The 13767-nt window shown below is 38.2% G+C and overlaps 1 protein-coding gene across 1 annotated transcript; it reads right to left on the bottom strand.

Moving 5' to 3' along the window:
* Positions 1–1034: 1034 nt before the first annotated feature.
* On the bottom strand, positions 1035–12549 carry LOC124869566 (solute carrier family 12 member 9-like). The gene is made up of 14 exons (XM_047367499.1): positions 12183–12549; positions 11515–11649; positions 11153–11290; positions 10975–11081; positions 8495–8696; positions 8276–8383; positions 6660–6771; positions 6369–6526; positions 5721–5803; positions 4333–4457; positions 4040–4232; positions 3555–3729; positions 2332–2478; positions 1035–2253 (listed from the first exon to the last, which is right to left on the bottom strand). Exons 1-14 carry the CDS (start codon positions 12379–12381, stop codon positions 1361–1363), a joined length of 2775 nt encoding a protein of 924 aa, XP_047223455.1. The 5' UTR covers positions 12382–12549; the 3' UTR covers positions 1035–1360.
* Positions 12550–13767: the final 1218 nt, after the last annotated feature.

The raw sequence follows: 13767 nt of genomic DNA, 5'->3' as shown, positions 1-13767 counted from the left end.
ATGGACACACCTTGATTTAACTTGTCCCTTTGGTCACATTTTCAGGGGTACCATCATTTCTGTCCAGGCCTGTTTCATGAGTTTGTTTAAAATAATTCTGTTGAAGCATGTTTGAAAAGCAATGTCTGACTTTCATTTGTTCATTTTCATAGAAGTTTTATTCATTATTACCTTTGTCAGATTCAAGTTATTTCTGTGACCATTGTGGTTTTTCTTTCATTAACTGAGGGATACCAACAATTTTGTCCACGTGTGTATCAAAACCCAGGTAGCCTTTTTAAAAAAAAAAAAAATCATCAGTTGCACCTCTAAACGAGGCAAAAATGGATTGTAAAGGTTGCAGACCTGATTTAGGCAAAAGAGCAGAATGAGTATAATGAAAGTGCTGACCTGTGCTTGTTCAAAATGAGCGAGAGCATTGCAGCTGCTTAAATCCTAGACATCTTTTCATAAATTAGCATTATATGAACTGAATCAGACTACTGTATTATAAATGACTTAAATGGACTTCAGCAGCCCTGAACCTCACTTGATTCCAATGAATTTGGACTGAAATGGGTTGTATATGAAAGGGTGTAAATTAGGGATGTCCTGATTCTATTACATCATCAGTCCTAATCTAAGCATTTTAAAATAATCTGTATTATAATCTCTATTATTCTGTGCATGGCTTGAAAACATTCATATTTTATTGATCACATCAGTTTTCACTAAATGTTCATTACGTTTTAAAATGACATTGACCACCAAAGCAGTAATTTATTGTTTGCTCCAATGTCTGGTCAGTGCAATGCCCCGTGTACTCAGAAAATCAATTTTCAAAGTAGGGTATAGTGGTGGCACAGGGGTAAAACATGTGACCCATAATCAAAGGCTTCAGGCTACAGTGCAGTAGCTGCGGGTTCGACTCCCAGCCCAGGCAATATTTGCTGCATGTCTTCCTCCTATCTCCACCCTTTTCCTGACAATCTTTTGTTGAAAAAAATAAGGAAAATAAACACCATTAGTGCCTCATTGAAAAGAAAAAAAAGTGAAACTTTTGAGAATTCATTTTAATATTAAACATGAACAAAAAGTCAGAACACAATCATCAAGCCCACACCCTGTTGCGACAAATTTCGAACAAAGGCTTAAAGATAAGCTTATACACAAATGCACATGAAGACACCAGGATCTTTGCTCCTATTCTACAAATTAGGAAATATATGTCATTTTAGTTTAAATGATGCTTAAAACCCCAAAAAGAAGTTTTCAAAATAAAAGTCAGCAGGATTAATCTAAGAAATTGTATACATCAAATTGTTTCTGAATGCCTTTAAATTATTCAACTTTATTAATTTTAAGAGATGCTGTTAAAATATTAGAAGTCTGTAGTGATAACAGGAGTGATTCCATGGATGAGCAGTGTTGGGCCGAGGTCCCTACTTAACAAGTCCACTTGATGAAGGTAGACATGATAATATCTTTTATCTGCCGGTGGGTGGGGCAAATATAAGAACCGCACAGCTGGCTTGGGAGAGCCATGGCGACAAATCAGATTGTTGACGGCACAGATATATTCATCTGTCAAATGAGAAGTATTATTTGGGAACATTTGCGTGCCATCTTGATCCTCACCTTGTCTTGACCTCTCATTTTGTAAGAAATCTTCCTCTTCTCTCCCTCCTCGTCTCTGCCAGTGCATTGCCACAACCTGGTCCCAAACCACCGTTTGGACATGAGCTGATATTCTAAGTTCCTTCAGCATCTTCCGGAGCTTCATCTCCTCATCTTCTGGCAGCGTGCAGCCTGCCTCCACACACAGGAAGAGGCGAAGTCTTGCCTGGTTCCAGGCCCGGGTTTCATGAAGGACACAGGCCAGCTGTAGCAGGAACAGGGAGCAGATGTTCACATATCCGTGGCTGTCTGGATGAAGCAGGTTCAGAGGCCATACGTCTACAAATTGTCCAGCTGAGGTTTGGTGGCCCAAGACGTCCTCCCGGCTGAACTGATTAAAATAACGAGCCAGAGCCACATTCTTTCCCATTTTAACAGCATCAGCAATAATAGAAACATATTCCTCTTCCTGAAGGTATTTGGATTCTTCAGACCTCCGTACACTTGGAAAGAAGGAGCTCTGCTCCCCAGAGTCTGCAGTTGGACACACCACGTCAGAGCCAAAGCTTAAAGATGGGAAAAGTTGACTGTTGAGGCCATCTTCAGGTGCGCAATCATCGTAAAAACCCAAAACAAGAGTGTTTGGCCTCATTCCACCTAAAACCAGCACATATTAAAAGGATACTAAATCAAATGTCAGAAAAGATTTCATAAAATAGAGATTACGGATCCTACCAAAGCCTGAGATGAACAGCAGATTCTGAACTCCATGCCGAACAGAGTCAGCCAGAGTTAGATTCACAAAAGCCTTGATTTTTAAATGATCCACTAAGGACAGCCAGGAATCATAACAGCTCTGCAGGGGATCAGTTGGCAAACTATCTGCACAATCACAAAGAGAGAAGAGGTGGATGCATGATGACACACTGCATTTAATCTTGGGAAAGAATCATGGTAAATAATCATGTTTTGACTGTGGTGGTTACCAAAATTTGGATGACATACATTTTGCATCAATGCATGAAGCACTTGAAGCATTCAAAAATGTGATTTTTTGTAATCATTGACTTGATAATAGTTTACTGGCCTTAGCAGAAAAACAAGCCTTGGTTACATAGTTATATTTTGGGAACACCAAGAGCCACATATTGTTAGGTACCTCCTTTAAAACCAATCTGTCATGCAAACATATTGTTGATCTTGAAAATGAAAAAAAAAAAAAGGTTATCTTGGCATTATGTACCTTATTGAACTGGAAAACAACTAAAACCAGAGCACAAGAGGGTAATATTTCTGTCTTATAGAAATTGAGAATATGTACATTTTCTTACCCTAAACATTTGCAAACTGTGAACCTGATTAATCACAAAAGCCATTCCAAGATTTAAATTTTCCTCACATTTGTCATTTTTTGTGGATTTGGATGTTTTGACAAAAAAAAGTTTCCGTTTACAGTCCTTCTACCAGGACAGTCAGACTTTATTTCTTGTTTAGGAGATTATTATATCATTATAATTGGTGTTAGGCATGTACCCAATAACACTGAATACATAGTTAAATCAAAAGATTGATTGAGAAGTTTAAAGGTGTACAGAGTTTTTATTTTTTTTAATACTACAGGCTTCAGTGTAATTGGAAAATACCCTAGGTCACAGACTCTTGACATGTCCAAAATACAAAGCGTGGGCAATATGATCTCAAGTGAGAACAGAAAAGTACTGGTCATAACATTAGGCAAGATGAGTTGAGATTAAAGTTGTGAATCCAAACAATTAAAAGGGTGACACCTGTCCAAACTACAGTAAGAAAACATGGCTAAATGCAGTTTAAGTTGAATATTTACATTATGAAACTTCACTGCGAAATTGTTTTCCATCTCATCACCACTGACATGTACTAAAACATGACATTGCTACAGTGACTCTTTGATAAACATGAAATGGTCTCCTTACACTTACCAAGCAGCCCAAGCTTCACATGTCCTAGGACATACAGGCCGCTTTTTTTCAGGTCGTTGATGAAAGTCATAAGACTCATACAGCTGCGAGGGTTTCCGACCATCAACAACACCTGTGGCCTCCAGAACTTCACATGGTCCTTCCGCACATCCAGCAGCAACAAGTACTTGCGCACCTAAGAACATAAACAATTTACCTTAATGTTCAATATTTACCGTCTCCCGAAAAAGTATTGATACTCTGAACTTTTTCACATATGTCAAGTTACAGCCACAAAGTTCATTGTATTTTTTTTAGGATTTTTATAACAGCCCAACAGAAAGTAGCATCTAATTGAAAGCCATGTGTCAGATTTCCTCCACACATTTATGCAAAACTTTGTTTTGTCCATTACATAAAATCCAAATAAATGCATAGAAATTTGTTTCTATGCATTATTGATTTAAAGTAGGACCATCAATTTACAGCAAGACAAACATGTATACCTGATGGAAGATGAGAGCTTGACTGATGTAGCCCCAATTGCTGATGGGCCCCAGGTAGTGTATGAGCATCCAGAGAAGCAGCATAAATGCTATGCTGGCAAAAGCATGAATGGAACTGATCAAGAACATCATAACTAGACAGCCAAAGATGCCCAGAGTGCAGGTGTGCCATGTGAAACAACGAAAAGATGGTCTAAAAAAAAAAAATAAATAAATAAAAAAACAAGCTTCAGGTAAACAGTCCTCAGGTAACTCCCAAAACAGATAAACCCTGCCACTTCTAGTAAAAATACCTGAAATTTGGTGCAGATGCCCATTCAAGTGCCAAGCAGGCCAGATTTACAGCAGCATACACCAACAAGAAGAAGATTGTCACAATGCCAGCTATGGTGTTCAATTTGCCAGCAAACAGCACCACCTAGTGGAATGAACACATAAGTTCAATAAAAAAAACAAAATCTATCCCACTATCTATCTCTTTATACACACACACATACATACATTTATATATATATATATATATATATATATATAACTGGACAACAAATAAAATGTTTATTAAGTGTTTCTACTTTTAAAAAGGGGGTTAAAACCCTACAGATGTACTAGTGTGACAAAAATCTGAAGGAACCCCATTAAATTGCTAAATTAAGCTGTTCCGTTAAAAACTTTTAAACTATTAGCTTCATTTGACAAATCTAAACTGAACACGGTTCACCTCAAGATAATTGTACCATTTTCACCCACTGCCAAACAAATGACCAAAAACATCGAGTAAAAATGTACAGTATGTTTATTACAATGTATTAACTATTGTTTGTTTCACTCACCCATTACTAGCAGTAAGCAAAATGGGAATAAAGGGCTTTATGTTTTTATTGGACAGAAGTCCACCCTGAAGCACATCTCCAACCCTTTACCATTAAACCTTTAGACACATTTTGGTAAGAGTATGTTATGTATGTCATTGTGACCTATCCAATTCACTGAATTTAGGTGTTCCAATCATTTCCACGGCCACATGTTCCAGCACTGAGACATGCAGACTGCTTCTACAGACATTTGCAAAAGAATGGGTCACTCCCAGGAGCTCAGTAAATTCTAACATGCTGTTGAGTTTTGATACTACATGCACAGCAAGTCCAGGCAGAAAATTTCCTTGCAACTAAATATTCCATAGGCAACTGTTACCAGTATTAAGAAAAAGTGATTAAGAAAGTGAAAGCAATGGGAACAGCAACTCCATCATGAAGGCCAACAGAAATAACAAAGCGGGGTCTGCAATATACATCTTTTTTGAAGGGTTAGAAAGCCCCATTGCACTTCTTCTGGACCACGGAAACAACTGGTAAGCCCTGCCATCTGACATAATTACACAAAAAAGTAGGGTTAGTGCAGGGTCGGTAAATTCTGGTCTTCAAAAGCCTGTTTACTTCATGTTTTAAAAATTGCTCTGATCAACATAACCAATTTAAAACAGCTCATTAGAGGGCTCCTGCAGAACCTATGTTTAGGTGTAGGAGATAATTTAATATGTCTAAATCCAGTGTCTGAAACATTGATGACAATGGCCCTTCAGTAGAGCTGGCCACCTCTTTGTTAGGAGTAAAAATATGAAGGGTTAAATGGGATTCACCATTAACTCACTGTGCCATAAGCTAAACAAAAATACAAGATTCACCTGTACAAGCAACCAGGAGACAAGCACAGAAACCCAGGGGTTCCCACTGCGAGATGTCCTCCTCGCCGGCGCCAGGACACCACCTGTACAAATTTGGAAAATCTCTCAAATTGCTCATCATCTAAAAATCAAAAACAACTGAGTCATCCTGCACTCGTGAGGCCGAACACACACAATGAAAATGTTTTTTTTTCCTGAGAAAGTGAACAGAGCAAGCCATCTGTTGACAAGCGAAGCCTTCCAGATTAAAATGCCTCCACCATGAAGATCAGTAACAAGTGACATTTTGTCACAACGAGGAACGAGGCCAATTTTATACTAATGAATGTTAAAATGTTAAGACAAGCTTTACAGAAGAGAAGCTTAATTAGATGCAACCTATGGATAAAGAACTAAATGATTGACGAATAATTAAATCGTTGTTTCAGGCTTAATCACCCTTTTTCAAACTCATGTACTTGTTTGACTTTAATTCATCTCTACAGGTTATTGATTCCTCTAATTCACAAGTACTGTAGCTAAATCTTTACCTGTTATTGCTTACGTGTTCATGTGTTATGTGTAAAAAGACTTTAAGCAATCTTTAAGGGTCTAAGATGTGCTTTGTAGACTCACAAACAGTTAGCAAAACATGTTTCATTTTCTCACCCAGCAAGTTATCTTTAGCCAGAGCATACAGGATCCTGGAAGCTCCTATAAGGTTACTCATTGCAGCAGACATCGTGGAGGAGTAGATACCAACTGTCACCATGGGAGGCCATACATTGATGTCTCCCAGAAAGCTGTAGTCTCTCTGGAGAAGGTAACTATACACAATCCAAGAAATATGAACCATCACATTTTTGCTCCTCATCTTATTAATAAACAAAATGTCAAAGACTGCGACGGTCAAACTAAGTTTTAGAAACATTTTGTAGCTTTGTGAATTCTCTCTCTAACCGGTCACAAGATCCTGTAGCCAGCAGACTCAGCAGATTGTACACGATGAAGGTTGTAAGAACAGCTGCAAGCGTTCCTCTTGGGATGGAGTAGCTGGGGTTTTTGAGATCACCTGATAACACAAAACACACAGCACATGTTTTTCTATTAAGTAAATACAATTTTACATCCCTTTTTCAGTAGTTTAGTTTTTACTAAATTGACAACATCTTAAATGAGAGCTTGGACCAGGAATGCCTTGAAATGTCTGGCCTAAATAAGATGGGCCTAACGATGTGTCAAACATGTGTCTATACATCTCATGTGCACAAACAGTACTGAGCAGGATTTTTTAGTCTTTCCTTATTCCTTTATATTCTATTTCCAAGGTATACATTTTTAAAGTGGACATTTACATGCAGACTGACAACAAATTTGTATCATACAACCAAAAAATTAGGCGTGGTTTAATTTTCTCAACAGCCCTTTTTTGCAGTTTTCTTTATTGTAGCCATTTTGTTTTCTTATGCCATTTTTAGTGCTTCCTCATATTTCTGCTCATCTACTATATTAAAATAAGTTTCCAGAGTGTTTTTTTTTTTTTTTTTACATAACTGGATACAAAAATTTAGAACTTTAGTCAGATAAAGGTGATTATAAATGAAACACAGCTCATCCTCTATTGGCTATACCCGCAGTCAGTTGACTTTGGTGAGACAGCTGAAGTCTGACGAAAATCCCCTTTTGGGTGCGCAAATCCTTCCCCCACCAGATGGGGTAATAATGTATCCCTTTGATTTTAAGATTAAAATTAGCTTTTTAAAGTTAAAATATATCAGATTTTAGATTTAGCCTGCTGTGCAACCGTTGGCAGAGACATACTGCTCCCTGTACACCCTAAAGGGACAGAGTTAGTTTATAGAGATTTGTTTATAATTAAAAGCACCCCCTAATGGAAAAAGACTTGAAATAGAAAAAAAAAAATACAAAAGGTGGATTTTTATGAATGACAAATTTACCCATACATTTCTTAAATGTGATCTGAGATTTCAGTGTGGCACAGCAGATGCACCTTGTTTCGTGTTCCCCTAGTAAATGGGGTACCACAACATCTATGATTCTAAATCATAATCTAATATAAACTGTAGTACAGTGTAAGATAATTGTCAAAATGGGATCTAGGTGTTAGACTGAACACTTCAGCAGTACTATGAGTTATCCTTAACAATTTGCAGTTTTTTTCATGAGGTGATTAGGTCACATTTTATTGATTAACAGGCACTGACCAAAGAATCCCAAGTCATTCATCTCTAAATATTGAGCCTCAAAGACATTAAAGTCCTCAGCTGGGGGATTGAGATCATCTGCTTTTAAGTGTAATCAATGAGAGAAACATTTTCAGCTTTCTAAGAAGTTTTGGACTGTATAAATGACTGTTGCACTATCAATAAGATCTAGGAAATGTTCAGAACAATTTAAAAGCAAAAAAAAAGAAAAACTTTGCCACAAACCTAATCTAACTGCTGTACTAGAGCTGTGTTATATTTTTAAAGTGTTATGGGATCCTACCACTGAGTAAGAACTTATTTTCTTGAGATGAGTACTAGCTTCAACGTTTGCATTTGACAGCAGCATACCTGACATGTTGGAGCCTGCCATGATTCCGGTGCAGCCGTTAAACAAGACTGCAAATACTCGGGCAAAATTCATCACGCCACCAGTGGTGTAGTCAACAGTGTAATTAGCTTGAGGGAGTAAGAAGATAATTTACACAGGTCAGAGATTACTTAAAAAAAATAATGTAATGAATATATGTTTCAACCATCAAGACGTTTGCAGACTTGTGTGGCACTTACAGAACAGGTTGCCCTTCAATGTGCTGAGCCAGAGTCCAGTATAGTTAGCAGTCCTTCTGCTTGTACTGTTGCTTAGAGATGCTTCTGGTAGAATCACCACAGTGGGCCCCATAATGAAAAAACTGGTGAAGACTGAAGCCAGAACAGTCAGGACGATGATAAAAATAATAAAGGTAGCTTTGGCATAGATATGGGCTCCAACCTGTAAAAATAAGCAAGTTTAATTCAGCAACTCTAAAGTTTACTCCATAGCTGTGACCTGTTTAACTATAAAATAGTAAACTGCAAAATTCCCTTTAAACAAGTGCTGTAATTCTTGCAGAGCGAATGTAAAAACTTTCCTTCAGGGACCTTAATACAGCTTTCCCGTGCCCCAACAGTCTGGTTGCACATGTGTGTTCCTCTTTTCTAACTAGCAGTGTAGAAATGCACCATTTGTAGCTGTATTGATTTTTCCCCTATCACATTTTAATGACTGTCAAGAGTATGTTTCTAATGTTTTGGCTTCTCAATTTGTTTTAGCACAGAGACACAGGAGTTTTACCACCCTCGATACACGATGGCTGAAATTAAATATGCCCCAGGATAACAGCCTTCTCCTGCTTTCCACAGGATTTGTCTTGCAGTTTTGAAATTTGAAAAAAAAAATGTACTAAACTTACTTAAAATATATAAAATGTTGTATTTTTACAACCACAAATATTTGTTTTATTGGGAATGTGATAACTCCCTCAGTCAATACTTTTAGAACCACCACTTCTGCAAACTAAGCTCTGCCAGTTTAGCACATCTAAAAACTGAAATTGATGACCATCCTTTAAGAAACCAGCTAAAGCTTAGATGAATCATTTCCAAACAGCAGTATTATTGTCTCGCCCCAGATCTTTGATTGGATTTAGGTCTGGACTTTGACTGGGCCTGGCTTTAATCTCAACCACTCCACTGAAGCTCTGGCTGTGTGTTTGTGGCCTTTGGTTAGCTGCTCCAGTCTTTGGCAGCCTGCAACAGTGGTTCTTAACTCTGATCCTCAGGACCTACTGCCCTTCATTTTCTAGATGTGTCCTCAGCACCCATTTGTTTAAGTCAGGTGTCAGATGGGAAACACTTGAAACATGCGGGACAGTGGGCCCTAAAGAACAGGATTGAGAACCACTGCTCAAAAAGGTCTTCGAAAACTGGGCTGTATTCAGCTTCATCCATCTTGTCGACTCCAGCTATGTCCAGCTTTCGGATCTCTGCTGAGGAATGGCCTCCTCAATACATGATGCTACTGACACCATGTTTCACAGTGGAGCTCGTGTATTTGGGGTGATGTGCAGTGTTAGTTTCCTCCACACAAAGTTTTGCATGAAAAATAAAAGTTTGATTGTTGGTCTCATCTGACCCAAACTGTTCCACATCTCACTTTCAAATATTTTTCCTGTACCATCTTCCACATGGTTGGTCTGTTCCCTTCATGCCTTGTGGCAAAGTGACTTCTTATCGCTCTGCATTTCAACAATGGCTTTGTTTTTATGGCTCTTCCATTAAGGTCAGATTTGCACTAAGTTTGTCCTCTCAACAGATTGCCCCACCTGAGCTGTGTCTCTGCTGCTCATACAAGGTTACCAAGGAGCCTACCCTGACTAATGCTCTCCTTGCCCAGCCTGCCAGTTGAAGCAGACAACCAATAGCGCTACATGATATTAAAAATCAAAACATGAGGCAGGTTGGTGAATGTCGCAATTACAACAGGACTTGCAAAAAACCATGGTATTAACTAAACAGTGGAAATCTTTTTCTGGTTTCAGTTCATAGCTAACATAGACCCCAGACAGTGACTAATAAATTCACCTACTGGAAAAAAATGTCTATGTCAGCATCATGATTTTAGTGGAAAACCTACATCCTGCTACATCTGCTTTTTTGGCAAAGTAACAAAACATCTTGATCAATCCTAAAACATGCTGCATTAAACAACAAGTAATACCAAATACATTACTGTGGATGAAAGCTTGAATGCATGGTACTTAGATAATTTGCTGTCCAGTTAATCCAGTCCAAGCAGTTCTGGTAACATACAGTAATCTTACCCTAACCCTGTTCCTCGGTCTCCCTGCTGCCATTGGATCCCTAATGTTCATGATATTATAGATAATTAATTTAAATGTCTAGGAAACAAAGCCTGACCAAATCGACCCATTTAATACTAAGGAATCTTTTTAAAAACATTAATCCATGAGGAGCAGAACAAATACCTTGTATTTTGTCCAATGTGTTTACTTAGTTGCATATTTTTCTATTAATACTGATAACCCTTCAGCTTTTTGCCTTTTGCTAAATTTTGCATTTTTACCTTTTTAGTGAATTAGTTTTCAGCATACATTTAGAGTTAGTGGAAGGCATTTTTATAGGTTTTGGCTCTTTTTTGGATGTGCAGGGACTAAATAAATTGCAAACCTACCCATCTCAATTGTTTACATAAAGAAAAAAAGTCTTACCAAACAGACCACAAAACACAGAAATAGGAGGATGGTACCATAAAGCAGGCACCACCAATATCCTGATGGCAACATCTGATGAATACCTGTAAACGCTGCAGTGCTCTCTAGGAAACAGTGAGACAAGGCTTTAGTACACTCAACAAGTCAAGAACGTCTCGTGTTAAATGGACCTTACCTTCTGGCATTCCAAAGGTAAACATGATGGCCTCCACCAAGCCCAAAATATACAGGGCACAGCCACAGACATTAGCAAGAAAAAACATGATGCCAATACTACCGCCAAATTCAGGACCTAGGGCTCGACTAATCATGTCTGAGGGAAAAAAATAAAGGAAATTCTCTTTGTTCTCCAAAAAAAGCAAAACTCCCCCTTAAAAATGATCTATTAATTCAAAACTGAACTAAGAGGAAAACTGTGCTGTGACAATTTAAGTCGAAACGGAGAGCAAAGATGCTTTGTCACATTATTAATGAGCCTGACACCCAAGTGAGGTTTTAAAACTACATTCATCTCTCTCTCAGCAATAAAAAGGATACAGTATGCACCACCAGCCTCTAAGGCCCCATTAGTTGAGATGGCACAAATGGAAAGAACGGTCATTGTGATGATAAAGTAGGCAACCACAAACATGGTGATGGACTGGTATAGCCCTGCCTGACCCACAACAAATCCTGCAAAAATTACAAATCATAAAATTATTTCACAGCATAAACCAAATTCTTGATCAAAAAGCTGTTTTAAAACTGAACACAGTGTATACATCATTGTCATTGTAGAATAAATTTTACTGAAATGTATTTTTCCCCCCCCAGAACTGAACCTCATCAATCTAGATTCTGGAAAAAATGTAGGATAGAAAAAAAAAAAAAAAAAAGAAAGGTGTTGGGCAAAACTTTTAAAGCTGAAAACTACCCTGCAATCCATCCATCCTGGGTTCTTCTAAAAGAATGTGACCGCGCTGTTCTGAAGAAAAAGCATTAAGGAAAGTCCTAATTGGTGAACCGATTTTTTTCTCCACCTAATATAATGAAAATTGGTTGTAACGCTTTTGATCATATTTGACCTGTGCACTAATACAGGTCAAAAATAAATGTAACGAGTTAGAACTTCAGGTTGTTTTGGAAAACATTGAAAAAGCAAATCCAAGGTCAGATCCAAGGCATAGCTCGCCTTTATTTTTTAATAACAGCTTTTTGAGACTCACCAATTCGCAGGAACAGCACGACGCTAAACATGGACAGTAAAGTCGGTATGACCACTCCAAACATCACCCCCAGCTTCGGGGACGCGGACCGTGGAGCGTATTTGGCCGACAGCAGCCGGGCCCCCTCGGACACATCCACAGGGTTGGGTGCAAAGCTGGTGGCCAGGCGGTAGTGTAGTAAAGGGGTTCTCTCTTCCATTTTGTCGACGTTTATTTTTAAGAGGAAGTTCCCAAAACTAAACTTTCTTAGGATGAGATTGCTTTGGTCAAAGTGACTGATATTCTAACAGCTTTCTCCGTAGATCAACCGCTAACTCCGTCCGGAACCTCCACATTCGGACCCCGCCCGCATGATGCACCTGTAGCTAATTACCCCCTGTTAATTAAGACTAACGTTATGTCCTCCAACTGTGTTATCCAATCAACTGCCGTTTGGGATTAATTAGGCTTTAGCCACAAAATTACGTGATAAACGTCGATGGCCCCGTTATTGAGACATCTACTAAAAGTGTACAATTATACAACCAGGAACTCAGGCAAATATTTTGTCTCATACATAACTGTGCTGCAGAAATATATATATATATATATATATATATATATATATATATATATATATATATATATATACATTTGTATATATAGAAATGCATAATCTAGGTATTTATATATATATATAAAGTACATTATATATATATAATGTACATATATATATATACATTATATACATTATATATATATAAAGTACATTCATAATAAACTAAATGTTTTGATTGCAAAAATCCATTGCAATGCTTCATGTATCTCTGTGCATTTTTTTAAATAAAAGAATAAAACATGTTTATACCTTATGTTGTGGCCGCAGGATTCTGCTTTAATAACTGGAATTCAAATAATTCGCATATACAGTACAGACCAAAAGTTTGGACACACCTCCTTCAAAGAGTTTTCTTTATTTTCATGACTATGAATATTGTAGCTTCACACTGAAGGCATCAAAACTATCAATTAACACATGTGGAAATATATACTGAACAAAAAAGTGTGAAACAACTGAAAATATGTCTTATATTCTAGGTTCTTCAAAGTAGCCACCTTTTGCTTTGATTACTGCTCTTGGTATTCTGTTGATGAGCTTCAAGAGGTAGTCACCTGAAATGGTTTTCCAACAGTCTTGAAGGAGTTCCCAGAGATGCTTAGCACTTGTTGGCCCTTTTGCCTTCACTCTGCGGTCCAGCTCACCCCAAACCATCTCGATTGGGTTCAGGTCCAGTGGCTGTGGAGGCCAGGTCATCTGGCGCAGCACCCCATCACTCTCCTTCTTGGTCAAATAGCCCTTACACAGCCTGGAGGTGTGTTTGGGGTCATTGTCCTGTTGAAAAATAAATGATGGTCCAACTAAACACAAACCGGATGGAATAGCATGCCACTGCAAGATGCTGTGGTAGCCATGCTGGTTCAGTATGCCTTCAATTTTGAATAAATCCCCAACAGTGTCACCAACAAAGCACCCCACACCATCACACCTCCTCCTCCATGCTTCACGGTGGGAACCAGGCTTGTAGAGTCCATCCGTTCACCTCTT

The sequence above is a fragment of the Girardinichthys multiradiatus genome, chromosome 6 (assembly GCF_021462225.1).
Source record: "Girardinichthys multiradiatus isolate DD_20200921_A chromosome 6, DD_fGirMul_XY1, whole genome shotgun sequence".
Lineage (NCBI taxonomy): Eukaryota > Metazoa > Chordata > Actinopteri > Cyprinodontiformes > Goodeidae > Girardinichthys > Girardinichthys multiradiatus.
This window is presented reverse-complemented; position numbering and strand designations above follow the sequence as displayed.

Coding starts and splice junctions, on each gene's coding strand:
- LOC124869566 (XM_047367499.1), bottom strand. CDS start 12,381: ATGGAAGAGAGAACCCCTTTACTACACTACCGCCTGGCCACCAGCTTT. Junction 11,082..11,152: donor TACCTTTGGAATGCCAGAAG/GTAAGGTCCATT, acceptor ACTGTTTCCTAG/AGAGCACTGCAGCGTTTACA. Junction 8,697..10,974: donor TGTGTTTTGTGGTCTGTTTG/GTAAGACTTTTT, acceptor TTATTTTTACAG/GTTGGAGCCCATATCTATGC.